General features: G+C 45.6%; 2 protein-coding genes across 11 annotated transcripts; one reads left to right on the top strand and one right to left on the bottom strand.

Moving 5' to 3' along the window:
* LOC124200112 (methionine synthase reductase-like) lies at positions 1–3397 on the top strand. The gene is made up of 10 exons (XM_046596223.1): positions 1–436; positions 510–553; positions 619–1177; positions 1242–1379; positions 1449–1709; positions 1778–2014; positions 2082–2255; positions 2326–2537; positions 2630–2726; positions 2816–3397. The coding sequence occupies exons 1-10, from the start codon at positions 293–295 to the stop codon at positions 3029–3031; spliced, it is 2082 nt and encodes a 693-aa protein (XP_046452179.1). The 5' UTR covers positions 1–292; the 3' UTR covers positions 3032–3397.
* Positions 3262–22969, bottom strand: LOC124200110 (tight junction protein ZO-1-like). 10 transcript variants are annotated; one of them, XM_046596213.1, is made up of 20 exons: positions 22271–22904; positions 19870–20640; positions 13112–13287; positions 12257–12444; positions 11309–12074; positions 11004–11154; positions 10742–10893; positions 10541–10662; positions 10178–10356; positions 9499–9670; positions 9179–9422; positions 8844–8888; positions 8423–8597; positions 7173–7511; positions 6475–7089; positions 6138–6364; positions 5177–5568; positions 4692–5001; positions 4001–4317; positions 3262–3823 (listed from the first exon to the last, which is right to left on the bottom strand). In XM_046596213.1, the coding sequence occupies exons 2-20, from the start codon at positions 20638–20640 to the stop codon at positions 3546–3548; spliced, it is 5619 nt and encodes a 1872-aa protein (XP_046452169.1). In that variant the 5' UTR covers positions 22271–22904; the 3' UTR covers positions 3262–3545. The 10 variants fall into 10 exon arrangements, with proteins under 10 accessions (XP_046452169.1, XP_046452170.1, XP_046452171.1 ...); XM_046596214.1 differs by lacking the exon at positions 22271–22904 and adding an exon at positions 22215–22233; XM_046596215.1 differs by lacking the exon at positions 8844–8888 and having other exon boundaries at positions 22271–22969.
* Between the last annotated feature and the right edge of the window lie 19 nt (positions 22970–22988).

Raw genomic sequence — 22988 nt, 5'->3', positions numbered from 1 at the left:
TTTAACGACTTCTCACGTGAGCGATCAACTTGTTGTCTCTTCCCACGACATTACACGGTTCAGGGGAAAACAGATTTTCCGTTACATCCTTGAGAAATCACCCAAATGAATGCAGATTTCGTTTTGTATAAAATTATATCGATTTCAATTAATTCGTTTTACGAAAATGCGCAGCACGACTGAATTGACAACTGGAAACTTAGCAGACGACAAAATTTGTGTTACACGACTACACGTGTCATAGGAGTGTGATAAGTTACATTAGAAATTTTCGAACCAATGTTCATGTAAAATGACTCTACAAAGGTGTAATTTGTTGTTGATCTATGGATCACAAACTGGGCAAGCAAAGTCGATTGCAGAAGACATTAAAGCGAAGGCTGAAAGCCAGAATTACGATGTTGAAATGTTGTCCATGGACGAATCAGTGGAAAAGGTTTGTTGTCATAGCTGTTTTCAAATTGTTAGTTGACAATAATAATTCAACATATTATGGTTGTCTATTTCAGATGCCATGGAAGGATTTTAGATTTGTCATCTTTATTACATCATCGTAAGACCCTTTGTTTACATTAATTGAATGTCTTTTCATGTGTTACATAACAGAACTCCTCTTAGGACTGGTGATGGAGATCCTCCTGAAAATGCATGCATATTTTGGAGAAAGATTCGTTCGAAAGACTTGAACGAAGACTATTTGAAACATTTAGAATATGCTTTACTCGGATTGGGTGATACAAACTACACAACTTTCTTGGGCTATCCTAAAAGCGTTGAGAAACAGCTTCAAAAGCTTGGAGCCAAGCAGTTTTACAAGTCTGCTTGGGCAGATGATGCAGTAGGACTGGAGATTGTGGTTGATCCTTGGATTGAAAACTTATGGCCTGCTCTGGAAAACCAATTGGCTCATCCACATACATTACCTGATCTAGTTTCAGTTGTCAAAGTTCAAACAGAGTCTCCCAATACCAATATTCCAGAAGTTAAAATTATTTCAAAGGTTGATGATCAACCATTGGCAATGCCCGTCCAGAAAGAAGTAGAAGAAGAGTTGGAAAAATGTGTTGTTGCATTAGCTAGTTTGAAAGTGTCTGTATCCCCACTTAGTGAATGTGATTTAAAAGTTCCATTACTTCCAGTGTCTTATTTGGAACTGAAATTCAATGCTGAACTGATGGTGAGTTTAATATTTCTTATTTTTAGAAAAGTTATGAAGTAATATAAATTTTTTTTCTCCTTAGTTTTTCCCTGAAGATGTCTTGCGAAAGCCAATGCCTTCTTCCAGAAGCGCTGTGTTTCAAGCTAGAATTAAAAGTCTTAAAAAACTTACTGGGGAAAAAGCTTTGAAAACAACTTTGCAAGCTACGTTAGAATTCTGTGTAAAGTATCCTTGCTTCTCCTTTTCATTTACGATGAAATATGCCAACTAACTCGTACGATTCATCTAGCCAGCTGAAATTGAATACCAGCCAGGGGATTCTATTGGAGTTTGTTGCGCAAACAGCGCTGAAGAAGTGGATTCGCTTCTTCGTCGATTAAACATGATCGAGCAAGCCGATACACCATTCAAATTGAGAATCAAGGAAGAATTTGCTGCGCTCAAATCCGGTGCCAAACCCAAGTACGAAGTCCCGTCTCATTTACCGACCTTAGCTACCCTACGATTTGTATTGACTCGCTGTTGTGAGATACGAAGTGTACCGCGTAAAGTATGCGATAATTCATTTCTATTTTACCACTTGAATGTTTGCAAATGATCTTTTGGCTTTTCATTTAGTCTCTTGTCCGAATTCTTGCCGAATACTCATCAAATGAGCTTGAAAAACGTCGTCTTATGGAACTATGCAGTCTTCAAGGGTCTGACGATTATACTCGTCTTGTCCGTCAGCCCGAACTCAATGTTTTAGATTTTCTCAATACCTTCCCATCGTGCAATCCGCCAATCGAACGTCTACTGGAACAGTTGCCTCGTCTGTTAGCCCGACCTTATTCGCTCAGCTCGTCGCCATTACAAGTGAGGGATTTGATTTAAAAGAATTTCGAGTCTTTATTAATCTTGATTGTTTCTTGTTCCACTCTAGGATTCCAAATCTGCTAGTTTTGTGTTCAATGTTGTCGAATTCCCCATTCAAGACGGCCGTACCTACGAAAGGAAGGGCGTAGCAACTGGTGAATTGTATCGGATGTTTGATAAAATGAAGAACACTGATTCAGCTGAAAGTGGCGCTTCAAACTCTAGTTGTCGGGAATATTCCGTAAGTGGGGTTATCTCGATTCACTTTGTCTTCGTCACCACTTCTTTGTATTTATTTTTTTCATGTTCAGCTCTCCATATTCTTGAGATCCAGCAACGGATTCTGCTTGCCCAAGAGCTCTGAAACCCCTTTGATTCTCATTGGACCTGGCACAGGAGTGGCGCCTTTCTTAGGGTTCTTAGCTCACAGAGAAGAGCTCTTGAAATCGAACCCAAACCTCCCGTGCGGACCTGTTTGGCTCTTCTATGGTTGCAGGACCAGAGATCAAGATTACCTCTTCAAGTACGTTTTGTTGTCCCCCTCCGTGCGTAGTCAACGCTCGATTTTTGTTTTTCATTCTTCAAAAATGTTTCTCTCTTGTGTCACGCGTTTAGGAATGAGCTGGAGAGGTGGCATTCGATAGGGATCCTCACGAGATTGCTCGTGACTTTCTCCAGGGAAGCTAATCCTCCCCAACCGAAATATGTCCAGGTATATATATAGCATTACCAGTTAATAATAAGCTGTTTAGTCATCGTTTGCGTGTTGCTTGGTATTAAAAGATTACTTGCGCATTATAGGATTTGATTCGACAGTACACGACTCCGCTGGTGAAGTTGATTGAAAAGGGGGCTTGCATTTACGTTTGTGGTGATGCCAAAAACATGGCCAAAGATGTTATGCAGGCTTTAATCTCTGCATTCCAGACTGCGCGCCAAATGGAGGAGGAAGAAGCCAAAAAGGCAGTCATTCAACTCCAAATAGAAAAGCGATATTTGCAAGATATCTGGACTTGAAAAGTTCATTTGAAGCCAATTTTTTTTTCTCTATTTGACTAGTTGACATCTTAAGTAGCTCTTTTCCTTTCTCTCGCTTGTTTTCCAACCACCCAATGACTCGTCAGTCAAGTTGCGTTCCCCTTCTTGACGATAAAATGACTACGGCAGCTTTCGATGAACCAAATACTTTCTTCTCTCGTTACGGCCAGACGATTGCGATATCATAGAAAATGTTACGTCTACTAATGTCAGACGAAGGACACGTATATTTTTCTTGGACACACTCACAAAACACACAAAATAACTAAAAATTGGAACTGTACAGTTACATACAGTGAGAAGAAAGACGTTGAAGCCTAATTAAAATTTAAAACTGGTTGTCGACATAGAGAATCCATTATTATTATTATTTTTATTTAGTTTTGTAATAGAAAGATTAAGTGAGAAATGAAAGAGAGCGAGAGAGAAAGGTGGTGCGACGAAAAGGAGAGAAAAGAGAGCGTGTGGCGTTGTTGTTTTTAACTTTTGGTTTTCAGAAATGATCGACGAAAACGGAGAGGTGGTTTCGAGAATTTTTGGCGTCGTCCAATTGCTCCGATTGAGCTCGTTGTTCGTGATCGTCGTTGCCTCGCTGGGGTAGTTCAATTTGTCGCCACTGTCCCAATTCGTTGGAAGCTTTCAGAGAAACGTTCCACCTGCCAGACGAATTCGCTCGAGATCCGCCATCGTGCGGAATGCGGAGCTCGACGGGCTGGAGGAAGCGCAGACCTTTCGGTCCGCACTGAACTAGTGGACTAAGTAAAGCTTCACCTGTTTTGATTCAAATCAAATCAAATGCAATGGTTAGATAATGAATCACGACTGTTGCAACAACTGAAATCGCAAATAAACAATTGTGAATGTGGTTAATGCGGGTAGAAACGGAAGCACAAGGTGAAAGTGACTCATTGTTTGCCGTGTGTCAGTGGACCGAGAGTGATTGTATACCTTTTCCGTCGTCTAAAGGAACGCCGTTGGTGTCAAGCTGACGCTGGTCTTGGCGACAGACCTTGAAGTAGACGAGGTGAGCTGCCGGGCCCGGAGGGAGAGCTCTAGGCGGTACGAGCAGTGCCACTCCGGTTTCGACACTCTCCAGCCGCCCTCCATGGTCGTGCGTGAGCCATCCGCGTACGGTGGCAATCACCGAGCAGTTGGGTGGAGGAGGGGATGTGGGAGGGGAGTAGTAATCGTCATGATGATAGTGGTGGTAGTAGTCGTAAGGCGAAGAGGAGAATCCATCACCGTCATAGTACTCGTAGTCGAGCCTATATAGATATGTATAGCACAGAGACATGGTAGCAGAGAAAGAAGATTCCAAAAGTTGTTGGCAGACCCAACATTCAGCAGAGCTTATTAGAGTGTTACATGAGCTTAATTTTGTCTGAGCCAAGAGCGCGAGTGCTTGTTATCCGAGAGACTCGTTCAATCCGAATCAATTAAGGAAAGGAAAGAAATAGAAACCGAGCCCACACCAAATGAAAAACAACCAAAAATAACCACGCCAAAGAGAAATGTTTTTTGTTGTTGTTGTCTACGAACAATGTCGACCGCAAAGTGCGTTGCACATTGTCCATAAAAAAAAGAAGAAACAAAAGATGCGGGTGCTGTGGCGAGGATATAAGGCCGAGTGTTGTTTTACCTGGCGTTGTGCTCCATGTAGAGTGGCTGGTGCCCGTGAGCGGGAGATCGAGGATCGGCGGGTTTCTTGTACAGTTCAAAGGCCGATCCGCGTTGATCCCGGTGTTGGGCAAGATCTAGCCGCCCACCATCTCTCGATTGATGTTGTTGCTGGTGCTTCTGGTTGTTCTCCCTGGGCGGTGGGATGTTGTAGTAGTACTGTCCGGCTTCGTTGTTGCGGTTGGATCCGTTGACGGGCGGCGGTGGAGGCGGGGCTTTGCCGTAGAGCGAATTGGCTCCGTAACTGTGACGATCCAAACTGCTTCCATGACCTGCTTGTAAAAGAAAAAAGAAGAAAATCGTTTCGTATAAAGTCACGGGTCATCGTTTCACTTGTCAGCCGCAGCGAAATAGGGGGGATAGTTAAGAAAAAAGAAGGAAACTTGACGGATGGATGGATGAGCTGCAAGAGGTTTCATTGCGATGAGAGTTTGAATAATTCAATACCTGAATCAAAGCCGCCGTTGGTATCATCTTCGTAACGGTAGGAATTGATACCGTTGTGAATGGCCGACGCTGTATTGGACGACGGAGGGCCGTGTGAATAATAGCCGTGATGGTTGTTGGCTCCGCCAGAGGAAGGAGGAACATCTCCTCCGCTGCTTCCGCCGCCGCCGCCACCACCACCACCACCACCTGCTGGCCTGTTTGGATGATTCAAAGTGCCCGGTGGACTGTGATTCCAGTAGTTACTGTTGGGTGTCATCGGTTGTTGGTTGTTGGAGGCTGTCGAAGACGAGGCGTTCGCCGGCGGTCGGTAGTTTTTCGGCTTGGGCGGAGGGACGGGCTTGTAAGGTGCGGACTTGGGTGGAGGTGATTGCTTTTTGTGGTCGAAGGGACTAAGAGAATATAATAATAATAACACACACACACGGTAAATAAAAATAAAAGAAAGAAAACAAAACAAACAATCAACAACTCAAAAGAAATCATAAAAATAACCGAAAGAAACGAACGAAATTTAAATAAAGTAAAAGGGAAGAAACCAAACACGCGATAAAGTTCTAATGGGATTTACAAGGACGCGCCACACGAACGACGGCCATTCTATTCTCATCTACTGATTAACGACGTGTAAAAAAAAAAACACACACAAAACAAAACAAAAAGAATCCCGAACAAAAGAATAACAACAACAACAACACGATCACACGAGACTCAGGTTTGGACTTTGTCGCCGCCGGTACCGTTTAACCGAACGAGGTCTCATTGGCAATCTAATGTTTCAAATGAATGGATTTTTGTGTGTGTTTCTTTCTTTGCGGGACTTTGTGCGGTGCGGATTAGACAGGCCTATATATTTCTATCCTTATATCTCTTCGACTCCCGAAAAAATGTTATTCCTAGCGCTAATATTTTGCTCCTCATCTTTTATATTTCTGACGGTTGAATAATCTCAGCCACTTACCGATGAAGTTGTTTCGTCGCCGGTGACGTGAGCTCGGTCGGCGAACGCACGGGTTGACTGGTTGAGCGAGTGTAGCGGTAAGGATCGTGAGATTTGAGGCCTGCAGAAGTGGGCGAGCCTGGCATGGCATTAACATCTCCGCCGCTTTGATGGTTATTCCCGGCCAGAGTTAATGTCAGCCCAAGTCGGTTGTAAGACTCGTACGATGACGAGCTGTCGTAACTCCCCTGAAACCATAGGACGGACCAAAAATAGAAAAGAGAGAAAAGGAGATGGATCGACGGGTTATTGGCTATTTCTTCTTTTGTCTTGCTTCGAAGCCATCGATATGTCTTACCGCTTTGGCAGCTCTCTCTCTATCCAGGGAACTGCCTCGCAGGGAGCCCAGGTAGTCGTGAGATTGATGAGGTCCTCCGTTGGAAGAGCCCTGGCCCGGCTGGCCTGGAGCCGGTCCTGGCGGCGACGTGGGATACGTATCGATATCCAGACCATTGATGTCGCCCTCTCGAGAGCCAAACAGCCGCTCCTGGGCGGAGCGTGCCAGTTGTCGGTTTGACGGTTTGCTACTCCGATCGATTTTCGGTGGCAACTCAACGACGCCCGATGATGATGGACCGTGACTACTGCCACCGTTGCTTCCGCCGCCACCGTATTTGGAATAAGGCGAGAAATGATGTTGTTGCTGCTGCTGTTGCTGCTGCTGGGACGTCGGGTAACCACCAGACGACCTCGACTGATGGGGTCCGTTGATGTAGTCGAGATTGGTGCTGGCCTGTTGGCTCCCGCGCGACGACGGGCTGTTATAAGAGTAATTGGGCGGTTGGCCGCCGTAGTTTCGCGGAGTGTTGGGGTCCCTCTGCGATGGATGATGGCCATTGCCCGGCGATGAAAATCCGTACTTGGAATCGCCGCCTTGAGATCGGCGTTTGGTCGGCGTTGACGAATCCACCACCTGTGTGATCAACCAATTCACATTTACAACCAAGATCCGATGGAATCGATCCATCGATTGGAAAGAGGATTGATTGTACTTACAGAATGAGAATTGATGGGAGACTGGAATTTGCTTGGACTCAACGACTTCAAAAGTGCACCGGGACTGCTCATTCCGGAGACACCCAGATCATCCTGAGTGGCGATGCTGGGGTCACTGGAGCTCTTGACCAATCGGCCACCGGAACTGGGCGACGGCGGAGATTTGCCACCTGCTCCGCCGTTGACCCCGTTGGTTTTGGAAGAAGAACCTTCAGCACCGCTAGCGCCGCCGGAAGCACGCGGCTCGGGCGACAAATCGAGATCCGACTCTGGCGAAGATGCGTAAGAAAGGCGCGACGTCATCGGGAAGAGGAAATCATCCGAGAGGTATTCATCCAGCTGGATCCGGCCGATGAACGACGACAGATTGTTGTTGAAATAAGCGCGGAAAGCGGCCACAAAAGCGGATGGGGGGAAAACGACATCAACGACACACACAAACACAAAAGACAGAATTTCTTTGGTTAGAAAAAAAGAAACACGGAATTTAAAAAATATAAGCACACAAATTTCCTGGTTGACTGGGAACCCTGACGGCCTGACGAAGACGATGCACAACGGACCGAAGCGACGAACAATTCAATATCTCTTAAGTTTTTTGAAATTTTTTAACGGGTGGGGGGTTGCGGGCAGACGGGGACGACGGAAATAAAGATTTGGTTGTTGTTACAAGAAATGATTGAATAGCGACTCTTCATGGATGACGGACAACGGCCGTCGAGCCATCACTTTAAGGGGCGCGTAATTGTTGTTGTTGCTGTTGAAATTGACGTCATCAACAACCACTTGATAGTAGGACGCTGTTGGGTCGAACGGCGAGATGGAGGGCGGGACGGGCGGCGGATAAAACGACGGCGGATCGCTGCAGCCCATGCCGCCGATATTGTTGTTGTGATTTAAATGACTCAGCAACGCATCCGTGGGCAAATCGACCAACTGGCGCAAAGAATGGACCCGGACACCCACACAGACACACCCCAAAAATTTGGTATCAAATAGCTCGTTATTAGGACTGGAATGAATAAGAAGCGGCACAAGACGGCCCCCGTCGTGATTTTTTTAAGAATTTCATTTTAAAAAGAAAAAAATGAAAAAAGAAAAGACGACGGGGTGTTACTTGCACGCTCGGGTGCCGCTGGAGATTTTCCCGAAATGATATCCCATAAAAACGGTCGAAAAAAAAAACTAAACTCCGAAATTGAAGCTGCTGCTGCTGCTCTATGGCTAATAATAACAATAACAATAATCACCTTGGCTTCCGAGACCCAGATGGCTTGATTCTGTTCACGGTCGATGGCCTCACGAAGCTTTCGGTACCAGGTGTCACGCTGCGTTAGCGGAACTGTCGTCGTAAAGACGTGCGACCAGAGTTTCTCCAATTTGACGCATTGCTCGTATAATTTCTTGCTGCTCTTGTGGGCCGTCCTAGTAGAATGGAAATAAATCAATAAAAACATCAAAGGCGTTAGTAATTTTCTGCAACGTTTCCATCGGCTAGAGTTAGTTTTTTAAAAAAATAGCGCGGGAATTGTAAAAAGCGTCCGAGACCCCCCACAACACACGGGAAACACCGAGAGAGACGCAGACAAGTTGGCTTTTGGTTGGTTTTTTGGATGAGTAGCACAGCAGTTGGCTGGAATGTGTTGACTTGGCCAGCAATGGGCGACTTACCACTTGAAGAATTCTTCGAGCCGGGGAGCCAGGCCAGCCAGAGTGCTGACATTTCAAACAACAACACAATGGATCATTGCAACCAGACAAAAAATAATAATTTCCATAATGCAAGAAAAAGAGAAAAAAACCAACAACATGACTGGAAAAATGAAAAAAACTACAAAAAAGGCATGCACGCTCTAGGCATGTAGAAATAGTATATCGATAGGTAAGATACTACTGGCTGCTAGATATATGTATAATGTGATGCATATCTATGCACTGCAGTATGCAGAAATGTGCATTGTGTGCGGATGGCACGGCATGGCACTAGTGCTGAATTATTTATTTACTTTGGTATTCCGGCGCGGAGCTCCTTGACTGTGTGTTTCGAATCGGCCCGCAAAAAGATGACAACCGGATAAAACTGAGCATAGTTGAGCTTGTCCACGGCGCCGGGGGTGATGTCCAGTAAAGCGTGTCGACCTTTCTCCACCAGTTCACGAATAGCGCTCAAGCGGACGATGCCAGAACGTCCAGTCGCCACAGGAGCGCCCGTTCCGGACCCTTCGGCCGAGTCCCGATTTCCGTCCATTTCTAAAAAAAAATTTCAAAATTATGAAAATGCAAAGATTTACTTGACATTTTTTTGAAAAAAAAAGGTAGAACTTACGAGGTGCAGAGAATTTGTCAGGGAAATCCTTGATGAGTTTGTCCCTGGCGACATCGGCAATGGGACCGAAAAAGACGACGGGTCGGATGAACCCTGGATGCCGAAGAACGACACGCTCGTAAGCCGGGAATTTGCTGAGTGTCTCTGCAAAGACGACGTCATCCCAGTGATCCTGAAACGTGAAAGAAAAGGACAAGAAAAAGAAAAACATAAGCCACACAGACATATCATCACCAGTGTTGAAAGCATCAACTATTTATAAGCATCATTAGCATCAGAAAAGGGGGGAATAGGAGAAAGATGATGGATGTGCCGTATCGCACGTTCCTTCAATTGACAAAAGGCTCACGATTTTTTCGTTTCCTCTTTTCAACGTGAAAAGAGAGAGAAACATTAGTCCCCGCAAAGAAGAAGAAGAAAAGGGAACCGGTTACGTGTGTCGCTTTGAGGACGAGCGCCAAAAAGAAAAGAAATTTTTTCTTTCTTGTGGAAACCCGCAGTGGTGTGTTGTAAAGAGGCGTGTCGGGAGTCGTGACCGCACCAAGCATTTCTTATTAAATTTGTTCTTTTTATTTTTTGGTTCATTTTTAAAAGTATTTCTCGGGATAAGAGCCCGTAAAAGAGCTCTAGAAAAGAGCAAGGTGTGAATTTCAGTCGAAAAATACAAGTGCATTCTCACCCTTCCTAGAGACTTTGAACGGCGGTGAGTGGGTCGCCTTCGCCGGAAGAAGGAACCGCGTGACTCGGATGTCGTCGTGGCCGCTTCCTTTTTGGCGGCGTTGAATTGAGCCGTGGCTAATTCCTCGGCTCCCGCGCTGTTGGGCACAACCCCCTGCTGCAAGTCTTGACCGTTCGGACCTATTTTGGGGGGTGGTGGTGGTTGAAGAATTAAAAAATAAAACACGAAAAAGTCAGAATGAATTCACGCGGCGATCCATCACGGCTGATGTTGAATACGTGAAGACGTCACGGTCCAAACAACACAGCCCCCAACCGCTACTCGGTATTGCTACTTTTTTTTTTCCTTCCTCTAGAAACTCACCCACGCGGAAGGCCTGCCAAGCACCCACGACTCCTTTGTAAAGAGTGTCGACGACGTGGAAGACTTCGCCTTTGCGGAACGCCATGTGGCCACTGGCTGGCTGCTCGTAATTGAAATGAGTCCTGTCAAAAAGATTTTCAGTAGGAAAAAAAAATGAAACATTTGAACGACATTTTTGGGTGTTGTATGGAAATTTCTTACTTGACGTAAAACGAGTCTCCGTGGCCGGACGCCACCACCTGGTCGTACTCTTCCCGCTTGTGTTGGACGACCAATTCGATTTGATCCTGCAGACTGAGGAGGAATAGGACGGCCTCTTCTCGTGTGACGCCATTCATTTCCATATCGTTGACCTTTTGGGGAGAAAACAAAAGGAATGAATATAACATGTAAAAATGTTTTTTAAAACTCGAAAAAAAAATGAGAGAGAGAAAGAAATAATTCCCCCGGTCCATTTTATTACTTTGAGTATCTTGTCTCCAGGGACGAGGCCTTGCAATGCCGCCGGGCTGCCAGGCTGAACGGCCGTCACGAAGATGCCCACTTGATTGCCACCTGTAACCCGAATGCCGACCGAGCCTTCCTTCTGGAAGCTGATGAACCGCGGATCCAACCTAATAACAAATCATGACCGAGCGTGAAAAAGCGGAGCAATCACGGCAACAAAATCCAAGACGATGGATCATCATCTTCTTCTCATTTTTTTGTTTTTTTGTTAATATCAAAATGCGTAGCAAGGGCAACAACAACAACAAGTATGTGTCTTACGTCGGAGGTGGTTTGACAGGTTCGTTGGGAGCCTCATTGGCCCGTCGGGGACTGTAGTAATCATCGCTGCGAGGCGGTGGAGGTCGAGGAGGGGCGTCTTCGCCGTCGGCGTGCCCGTTCATGTGATTATTGTGGTGATCGAGTTGCGACAGGGAAACGTCCATCAGCGGTCCACGCGATCGCCCGGCCAGCCGAGACAGATTGCTTTTGTCCTCGTTGCTGTTGTACGGCGGAGCCGGTCCGGCAGAGTGCGGCAGCGGAGGCTGCGGCGTCAGCGGATTGCGGTAGTCGACGCTGCCGCCACGCGTCGGCGGTTGCACGTACAAATTCTGGTTGCAATAATTGGGTCTGTCGGCGTAGTTGGCGAAATGTGGGCCAGCACCACCACCACCGCCGGCTACTCCTCCGATTCCCCCTACAGCGCTGCCGTCTTTCACGGCCCCGTAAGTGGGATCGTTGTAACCATTAGACGCCTGAGATCCTCCAGCAGGGCCGGGTCCACCAATGGAGCCTCCGACGGCTCCCAGGAGAGCCGGAGCGGCTGCATCGCGGCGCACAGTCAGCTGGAGCTTATCTTTACAGTTCTCCATGAGCTTTCTGGCCTCCTTGAGACTGAGTCCGTCTGTTGAAGTCGAGTTGATCTTGAGGACGATATCTCCCTCTTGGAAGACGGGACTGTTGTTTCCATGACTACCATCGCGATCGATCAGCGCTCGGTTGGTCAACTCCTTCAAGTAGATCCTCGAGCCCAAAATGACTCCGAAATCTATTTATGACGTGAGTCGAAAAAAAAAAACATAAAAATCAAGAAACGGGAGAACAATAGCGACCGTGATTCCATCGTTTCCAATGGAGAAAATCATCGTCATATGACATTGAACGATGGTCTTAGACGAGTGATCTACATATCTACATCGTAATTTGATTTGACAAGACACGTCATAGTACCATCTTTCTTCTTGCTCTTGGTCAAGGTGACTTTGTATGTGGTTGGCTCCGGGAAGGCGCCTAGGACGATGCGACGCTTGACCACCAAATTGACGGCGGCGCCGCTATCGCGCAGGACGGAAACGGCCGTCCCGTAATCGACGTTCTCCAACGAAACGCCGTTGACGCTCATGACGCGGTCGTTGATCCTGAATCCAAAAAAGAAAAAAAAAGAAAGAAGGGAAATTTACTATCGATCCAATTACATCGTCGCCATCATTTCCTCGTCTTTTTTTCTCATTATCAAACGGCTCCTCATCGCATTGATTTACGAGCATTAAAGGATTAATCTCCGAACAAGTCACGACTGGCTGGCAAAGTCGTTGCTCTGTAAAATGTCCCTTTGATTCGAAAACCACACCACTTGTGTCTGGCATTACGTGCAGTGCAAATCAAGGAGGCAAAAAACCTTCTTCTTCTTCTTCGTCAAGTCGAATCGCCCCCAAATTCCTATGACTTGTTTCATTCCATTTTTTCTCTCTCTCTCTCTCCCAATTAAATTTTCGTGAACTGGTTCTTATGTTTCTTGGCTTCTTCTTAATTCTCGATTCTCTTGTCGATTTCTTTTGTCTCTGTGTACACGTCGGTGTGTTCTCTCTCTCGTTACCATTTGATAGTTATAAGTAGCAGCCATTTGCGGTGCTCGCGCAAAAAAAAAAGAAAAAGAGAAAGTCGTGTAGAATTAGACGCAATTTTACACTTGTTTACGACTGTTCCCTTCTCTCCGCTGCCGCTGCTGCTGCTGCTGTGTTTGTTATATAATCGTCGTCGCTAGGAAATGGCGCAGTGAAACAACAACCGACTACAGGTACTTACAGTAGCTTTCCCTCTGCCGGGCCTCCTTTGATGACGTCCGAGATGGCGATGGAAGGATCGCCGTTGGCAAAGTGCGGATTGTCGCGGCCACCGGAGACGGCGATACCGAATCCGTAGCCGGGCACTCGATTCATCGTCACATGATGATATTCCCATGTCACCCTCTCGCCGGCACCCTGTAAACAAATACACAAAAGGAAAAAAAAAAAGAAATTGTAAAAATGAAATGAGGAATTATTATTAGAAAGAAAATAAAGGAAAAAGAATAATTAGTTTTTTTTTCTTCTTCTGGTGGTCGGGTCGGGTTAACCGCAAAAAGGCCCAGCCCTTTTCCTTCTTATTAACTAGGAGATCACACAGACAAGACAAGACACACAAAAATGAGGTCGGCAAATGGGTTAGCAAAGGGTCACGGTCTGTTCTGGCATCTCTTTATCCTTTCTTTATCGTCTCCTGCAGTAATGGGCGCTTTTGATATATTGTATAATTGATCCCTTTCATTTCTCCTTAAAGGAAACAACCAAATTAAGTTGAATTCTCTCTCTCTCTCTCCCCCCCCCCCCCCCAACCTCCCTATCGTCGACCAATTGCGGAAGAGCCCCTTGCATTATCGAGGGGATCATTCCGGATTCCAAGTAGCGCGGCCAACATTTCTGATTAAAGAGTTCCGATAAGACACGGACAAGACCAGAAAGAATTTCAAGAATTCGATTTTTTCATTTTTTTTTTACTTCACTTAAACACTCACAAAGATATTTTACGATCGCATCCGGTGATATTACTCTGATCTATGGAAGAGTGCGATAAAGGAGGGATAAACGCATAGAGAAAAAAATAAAATTCCGGAATGACCTACAACAGTTCCCTGGGTCACGGCTCTCCTCCTCCTGGTCGTCTCGCAAAATACCTGACTTCTTTTTTCTCCCTTCAAACAAGTCCTTCTTCTTCTTCTTTTCATTCTTCAACTTCAACTTGAACCCCACCCCCCTACTCCTCTTCATCTTTTTTTTAAATTTCCTTCTAACCCCTGAAACATAAAAGAAGCCTTTCTTCTTCTTCTTTTTCCCTCAAATAACCTTACAACAAACCGGAATGGCCGCCCATGAGAAAAGAGGGGCTGTCCGGAATGTGCTCGAGGAAAAGTCTCTCCCCCCTCTCTTCTTCTTGTGCTTCTAACACACAAAAGTAGAGGGGGGAGAAAAGTTAAACAAAAAAAAAAAAAAGTTCAAAAAAGAATTATATTATTTCCTTTTTTTCTCTCCCTTAGTTCCTTGTACTTTTCTAACCCTCCGCAACCCCTCCGCCTTTTTATATATATATATACATTTTGGCTGACATTCCTCCGCCAGGACCAATTCCGGGCGCAGCGATAACATGCGCATCCACACATACACCCAGGAAAAGGGGATAAAATGTTGTTCAAGTTCTTTTTTTCTTCCTTCTACATTATTATCAATTTCCAAGACGATCAACGAACAAATGAGTTCCACTCGACTGATAATCCAGCGGCCCTCGACAATTGGTGCACTTTAGCGGAAAAAATTGATGATTAGAAAGGTTAAAAAGGAAACGCGGAATTGAATTGAAAAAAAGGGAAAAAAAAAGAAAAAAATCTCCCATTTTCTTTTTGTGCTTCTTCCAGTTCTTTTGGCACACACAACAAGGAGGGAAAGGAGTTGAAGAAGAAAAAAAAAAGTCGACCGACCGGTAATGGCGTCGTTAGTTGAGAAATCAACAGAAATTACATTTTTACCGAGTAACACAACCAGCTCGTTAATTCGACATTCAAAACTGACCGCCAAACGTGTCCGCAGGGATTGACTTGCGGGGGAGGTTTAAAAAATGGAAGTCAAAAGAAAGAAACAACGAAATTGTCCCAATCGAATGAGCGTAAACGACACGAGGATTCACGGTGGGGGTTACAAATGATGACCTCGACCTCAATCCATCCGCACAACACGCGAACTTCCCTGCGGATGAACTGTATCAAAACGCGTAACCGCCAGATGTGGGAAATGTTCACACGCCACGTCACTCTGGCCCTTCTTTCAATCTTTTTTATGAACATCATTTCAATTTCACAACATGTCCGTTTTTGCTCTCGTACATGTACCTGATCATTGGTGGATGGTGGACCGTCGTGACGAGGAGCCTGTGGCGCGACGACGCCACCATTGCCACTATCCGCTCCATCCATTCGGAGGAGGGCAGATAAGCGTAGGAGAAGAAGATGGATGCTTGATCGTGTGATATATCCGTGGGAAGAGAAACAACAGACGACAAACAACTCACGAAAAAAAACAAAATTTCTCTCTCTCCGATGATTTTCCACACAACAACAACAACTTGACGACAGAAGAGAATCTTCCACTTCACGGCCGGTTCCTCACGCTGACACCAAACACCCCAAACACAAACACACAATCTTCTTCTTCTTCTTAACACGAGAAGAAGAAGATTCTTTCCTTTTCACGGAGGAAAAAAAAATAACAAAAAAAAAAGAGGTGCCACTTGTTTCACCTGAAACGTCGAGGCCCCAACTGACGGAGGGACTCGAGAGACGGGAGGAAGAAAAATATCAAAAGCGCCACTCTACTACACTGCTTTACCTTCTCTCTTCTCCTAGTGGAGGAAAGTTAAAAGAAGAACAAGAAGAAGAAGAAGAAGAAGAGGGGGGGAACCGACGGACGGACGGACGGACCCAGCACAGCAGCAACAAACATACCTGGGTTGTTTGTTGGTATGCCTTCAAGCCACACACACAAAAAAGAAAAACCTTTTTTTCTTTTACTTCTCTTCTTCTTCTTCTTCTTCCCTTTTCATGTTACAAGAGTCTCTTTCACTATCAAAACCCTGCGGGCTCAGGTTGATAAGAGACTGGGGGTCTCACCTGGTCAGGTATTCCATATCTCCTTTTCCTCCTTCTTCTTCTACCCAGCTGCCCTTGATGAGCAGAAAGAGAGAGAGAGAGGTGGTACTAGTGGCAGACCTTGAAAAGAAATAAGAACTTTCAAGGGGTCGTTCTTTTTTCTTTTTCCCAGTTCCTCGGGGTGGGTGTTGTGTGCGTGGACCTTGCACCGGCAGAGACCAGAGGCCACGAACCATTTCGACACAGTCTGCGCACTCTATCGGTCACTGATCAAAAATCACGCGGGAACCAAAAAGAAAACTTGGAAAACAACTTAGGAAAAAAAAGGGGGGGGAGGCGGGAGTGCGGTAATAATAATCCCGGACACATTCCAAGTAAGAAAAAAAAATTAAATTAAAAAAACAAAACCAGACACCAGACATCATGCAGAGATGTGGTCCGGTATGATGGCTTGGACCAGCTGTATGTCCGTGTTATTTTTTGTTGTTTAGTTGTTTTTTTTTCTCTTTTGTTTTCGGTGTGTTTTTAAACGCCCAGTCAAAAATAAACACAAGAAGCGGGAAAAAAAGCAACGCCCCTCGAAAACAAAAAAAACGGGAAGAATTATAATTTTATACCGAGTTATTTTGTTGTTGTTGTTGAATTGTTTTAAGTTTCTTATTTTTTTTCAATCATTTACTGTGTCGGGAAAATAATACCCGTGTATGATTTTTTTTTTAAATCCTTTCGGGATATTGAAATTTGGGGGAGGGCGCCTTTTCATTAGGAATGACGTCACGCGTTCATGGGTTTTTCATTAAACGGCTCGTTAAACTGGAAACCTGTTTAGTTTGTGCAGTCGATCGGCAGAGTGGATGAAATCATCGGAAAGAGACACACCAAGGCTTCTCTCCTTTCTCCAAACACAAAATCCCAAAATTAGAGCAACGATAGCAGTAGCGAGTTGTGGCCAGAATCTTGTCTTTCCAGTTCAAATAATAATAAAAAAAAAAAAACGAACATGTTACAAGACGACACGTGTGAACGAGTTAGAAAACATCGTGATTTTTCACTCCCGGCGTCAAGATAAAGAAGCCTGTCCAGTTGATGATCCTCGAGAGGCGCGAGAAAGATTTCATCATTTAAAAAAATACACGAAAGAAAAGGTGTGGCCATTTTCAATTGACCAGTTTTGAAAATGGCATTCGATATCATCATCAAAAAGAATACGATGGAATTACCGAGTGTGAGACCCAGACAGAGATATTCACGGGTGGGATTTCCTTTTGGTTTTATGAACGCGGAGACCAACGGTGCTGTAGAGGAAGAAACCAAAGATGGCCGTGCTTGCAGCAGCCCACCGAAAGCGTTTTCTTCTTCTTCTTTTCAGTCCAACAGCAGGCAGTCCCTCCTGACTAACTGTGGAAATCGTTTTCGTCCTTTTTTGGACAGAGATGTTTGGAAAGGAAAGGACCCCCTCCTCCGAAAAAAAACAAAAAATCAGCGCGGCCGTTAAACGTCGCCATATTCATAAAGCGACTTACTCCCCGTCGAACCTCACCGACGACGACAAATAAACTTTGCCAGCCCCGGAGTCCTTTTTTTTTTAACGTTCGTGACCCGACATCAAACGTTGCGATTATATAGACGACAACGATACAAATATGGAAGAGAAAGAAGAAAAAGAAAGAGAGAGAGAAAACAAGCCTTTGAAAATGTTTGCGGCGCGGCCAAGTCTGTTATTCCCTTTCTACCGGAATTACCCGCGCGCCACAAACTACTAAAAAACACTCATGTTTTGACGTGAGCAAATTCGCTGGTTAATTAACTGATAAACACACAAACACACACACACACGCCAAAGCGGAAATTGAAAATGTGAAATCAAATATACCCAACGGCGTCGGGTGGAACGTGAATCTTTAACGGTCGGTTGTTTCAGAGTGATGGCGTTTGGCGAGCAACTTCGACTTCGCGTTTGCTGGCGTTGACGGTTTCGAGAGGAACTCCTTCTGGTCGACATGACGGCCTCAAAGTCTCGAGAATAAACAACCGAGTCGCACCATGCACAGCACGCAGGCAAATGGGCATACACACACACACACACTCACGCAACACAGAAAACGTCCAGGTCTTGGTGATGACTGAGATTTCCCCTGTCACGGAGTTCAAACGTCTATGTGTGTCTGTGTGGAAATCGCTGTTTCCCGATGAGGCACAGGGACTAAACCAATTAACCAAAGAGGGAGAAACCTGCTCGGTTGTAATCCCGAGCGCAACAACACACGTAAAAGGTTCCACTAGCGGTAGTGGTGGTGGTGGGAGGAGGGGGAAACGGCTTTGGTTTGGAACAGATAATTGGCAGAGGAGAAAAATACAACGTAACCTTTTATTTCTCTTTTCTCGGGCTGCCTATATAGTCTTGGCGTTGAGCTCCAATCAAGTCGGCGATTGACTAATGCAATATTACGACTTAAGACTTTTTTGTTTTAACAAGACATCAAAGGTACTGTCCTGAACTGAGGCCCCTGCAGTGATTGGATTGAAGGTGTGATGGTCAAGAGCGTCGACAAACTTCTGACTTTCCGGCGCAAGAATGTGCGAGGTCTAATTTAGATGGACCTGTACGTAGAGAGTTTTTTTGTTGTTCAATAGCGGCGAGCTTTTTTTTTTTGTTTTTTCCCCAGTTTGAATACACCCCCCTCGAGAAGAGTGTCAAGTTCCCACACATACTCCCTTCGTCCGTCTGGCTCTGCCTCCTCCCACACAGCACGCAAACGATCCATGGAAATATCCAGCGCATGTATATAGAGAGGAGAGAATTTCTTCTTGTGGAACGGGTCGTTAAAAACGATTTTGGATGCGGGCCGTTAAGTTCTTTTCCCCTTTACTCTATGACCAAAAAGAAAACCAGTCCTTTTTTTTTTCCTCTTTTGTGTTGTTTAGACAACAACAACCAATAATGTTTTATGAAAGCGCCCCCTTGAACAACCCAAAAAGAAAAAAAACCTCCGTCTTTTCTTTTTTCGTGAATATTACATCGGGAGAATGAGAAAAGATAGAAACCTCAGCAATACATTCGGAAGCCCCATAACGAGGACGCCAGTTATATAATAATTGGATATATAAAGTCTTCGTCTCACACAAAAGCCAACAGTAAGAAAAACAAACCATCAGCAGGCCCCCAGTCAGTCAGTTCCCGTTAAACAAAAAACAAAAAATTATACTCTCTCGAAGGTCTAACCGAAAAAATAGTGTGTGTGAAATTATTTTCTTCTTTCAGAAAGAAACGGTGTGGGTTTATTAGCCAGCTCGTTTTTTTTTCTTTCTTTCTATTCAAGACCGCCCATTGATCCACCGTTCTCTTCTCCATTCGAAATGGCGCAAAAATGTTCCCGATATGGGCGGCCACACCCTACAAAGTTGTTCGTTTTATTATTCTCACAGGTCCATTAAAATCGAGAAGAAGAAGATTTCTCTCTCCGTGGAAGAGAAACAAAAAAAAAGAAAGGGGAGTGTATGGATGATGAACGGCCCCGGCTTGTATGCCAAACGTCACAATCTGACGTATACCATCACGAAGGAAACAAAGATGTACAGCTGCAGCACCAGTGTTATCTCTCTTTCCCATAGAGTCCTCGACGAGAAAGAAAACTTGGCGATAAGAAATTGATAATAATAAACGATGCAAAAAAGCGCTTGGTGGTTATTGCGCTCATTATGCAAATGACAGTCAGACGCGGGCAAGAAGTGGGGGAGAGAAAAAAAAATACACGCAAGACGGATTGTTTCCAGCAGACCGCCAACAAGGCGGGGGCAATGTCTTGATCCTCTCGCACTCTTTAATGAGCCCCGGCGTTTTTCTTATTTTTAATAAATAAAAAAAGGACGATAGAAAATTGTGTTGTACCTCTTCTTCTACGGGTTCATCCAACACTTCCGTCATCATCATGGGCGGGTATCCACCGGCGGATGATAAACGAGATGAAGATGAGTAACTGGGACCGGGTGACGGGCAAGAAGGGCAAGATGTCGTGGCCGGGACTGTGGCTGACGATGAAGAACTACTGCAGCCGCCGCCGCCGGCATTTCCATTAGCGTTGATGCCCAGCAATTGACTAATAAAAGGTGTCCGGCCGGACGGTGACGGCGTGTTTGAGCTGGATGATGAGTGGATACGCGGGAAGGTCGAGTAGACGGAAGCCGGAGTGTTGGAGCGCGATAACATCGGCCCTGGCTGTTGTTGTTGCTGGGCCGGGAATTCCACCGGGGTGGACATTCGACTCCCATGGCCGGTGGACCTGCTGCTGCTGGCACTCGTCTTTGAAGATTTGTGTTTAGCTCCTAGACGCCGCGTGAGTGAGGCGAAAGGGGAAAATAGACTGGCCGTGCTGCCGGATCGCGACGGAAGCCGGCGCTCTTTGACCGGCTTGGGTGGAAGCATCTGCTGTTGCCTCTGCTCTTCACGCAACTGCTCCTGCGTAGCGTAAATGGGCTGCAGAGGCGGAGTGTGGGCCATCGGATGGAAACCAACTGGACAGGGTTGGATCTCATCTCCGCGTCCGTCATTGGGGTCGATCCCCATCATCGTGGGTGGCGGCGGCGGATCCGATAGAGATGGAGGTCTCTGCCCGTAGCTGGCGACGCTACTGCAACGGCTGCTGCTTCTGCTATTGGCCATCTGATGGGCAAAACAAGAAAAGAAAGAAAAAGAAACGATAACAAATCATTCATCAACGTTCATCCGGATGCAAGTCATCTGAGCGTATCCATTTCATTGACAGGCCGAAATTTTCCAATCCTATTTCCTAACAAACAGACAAAGGAAAGTAACGAGCTGGGGTTGATTGAATCAAGTAGTAAAAGAAGAATCCCAGGGGCCGGAAATAGCTCATAAGAGACTGTCGTCGTTGGGTTCCCAAACGCTCTACGCCGGTCTTACGGTTTAGTAGTCGAATTAAAAGGAGGAGCGAGTTGGTTGGGAGAGGGGAAAAGTTCAAAACAAAAACAAAAAAGGTCACAACAAACACATTACTCGGCTGCACACACAGAGAGAGGCTTTGCTTTCATTCCGGGGCAACAAACCATAACAAAACTTAAAAACAAGGAACTCGGCTCGGAGAAGAAGAAGAAGCACAAGCTTTTATCACCAGTGTGCGACACACGGCAGAATAAGAACGTGGGTGTGTGATGAAGGTAGAATGTGCCGCTGGAAAGGAGTGAGAAGAAAATGTATATGCCTCCGGATGCTCTAGAAAAACAGTGAGATCTTCTCTCTATTTGGCTTTTGAGTTCCTGGGCTACAAGAGCAGAAAATGACACGGTCGGGCGGAATGGCATCCATGTCTCCTCATCTTCTTTTTCGTTGGGGGGGGGGGGGGGGTTGCTGCCAGATGTGAGTGTGTAGACTGTGCATGGATCTCTCTCTTCTTTACTCTCTTGGTGACGGTATCAGCGTTATCGATCCGGTCCGTGTTTCCGGCCCAGAAGCTTCTCTTCCCCCCCTACTCCTCCTCCCACCATGGGGTGCGTGTGTAACCCCCCCTTACACACCCAAGTCAATCAAACGGTCTCATTCAATCGTGTCCTGCTCACACCGCGTCTGTGCACTCTGCACAGAGAGGGCCTTGTACAACTGTTTGATCAAACCGCGGATGGACTGTTAGAGGAAGATGGAAGGGGGGGAGGAAATGTAAATAAATAAGGTGGAAGGGAGAGGAGAAAAGTTGATTGAGTTTTCGACGCCACCGCCGTAGATATACACGGTACATATAGATTTTTAACTCCACCCCATGTGTTATTTTAGGTCGGAGATGGAAAAGAAGAAAGACAAGGGTCACAGACGTGACAAGCTGGAGGGAGTCCCTGTGTATGCAACAATGACTGGCCTCGGGCCATCAACTTCTTCCTCGGGCATATTTCCGCCGTTCTCCGTTTACTTCTTACACACGCCTCGATTATTTACTCATTTCCCGGTGGTGGGATGACTTCTTCTTCTCTGTTTCAACTTGGTCTTCTTCACCACCACTCCTGGTGTGCCCCCAAAATGTCCCCGTGTCGTGATCCACTGAAACTTCCATTAAATCAAATTCTCCTCCTCTCCGTGGTTTAAAGTTTAGGAAAAAGAAAACCTAGGAGGGAAAATATATCTCATTTCCATAACTAGACGAAGCAAAACCTGATTAGAAGAAAAAACACATGCATTTCCAATCGATTTCGTTCGAAAACAACAATCATTAAGGTCCAGGCTTTCACCTGCTACTGGGAACAATAACAAATGACCCTTTCTCCAAATATACTTGATTTTATACCTCTAGATTTTGGAGACAAAAAGGAAAGGAGAGCTCTCCTTTTCCCCAATGAGACGACGACGACAAAAGGGAATCTATCGACGTTTGAGAAACTGTTGAAAACGTTTTCAACTCGATGGGCCACGAGCGAAACCGGTCCGGGTGACCTTCTCCATGACAGAAAAAACCCCAAACGGTTGTGTGTGTGTTGTTTCTCTTTTTGCTGATGGGTTTTTATTATTTTCTGCTGAGACAGGGGGGGGGGGCCGATACACGACACTCTCAAGTTGTTTGTGTGACAACAGCACTCGTGCTTCTTCCTTTTGACAACGAAATTTCTGATGATTCACACACTCTCAACTTTGGTCAAGATGAAACACACAAGAAAAACGGACGATTTGTCGCACTGCTTCCACAAAACTTGGAAATGTCTAAGACAACGAGGAGGACTGCTGATGTTTTGGCCAGGATCGTTGTTCTCTTAGGCCGAAGGAACACGACGACGACGACGATGCTCTTTTGCGCAGGTCTTATCTCGAAATAAAGTTTGCTTAACAACGAGGGCAGTGCACGCACTCACAAGATTTCGGGCTGCACACTCCCGATGTTTTCTTGTAACGAACTCCTCACCATCATCAAGACGACTGACTCGAGAACGGGCGGTCTCAGGCTCTCAGCTCAGGTCTTGAGGAGGAGGAGGGGGGTTTGAGCGTTGCCATCGGAGTGGGAGCCAAATTTA

Source organism: Daphnia pulex, chromosome 8, assembly GCF_021134715.1.
Source record: "Daphnia pulex isolate KAP4 chromosome 8, ASM2113471v1".
Taxonomy (NCBI): Eukaryota; Metazoa; Arthropoda; class Branchiopoda; order Diplostraca; family Daphniidae; genus Daphnia; species Daphnia pulex.
Note: the sequence above shows the minus strand (reverse complement) of the source record. Positions and strands in the feature narration are given on the sequence as shown.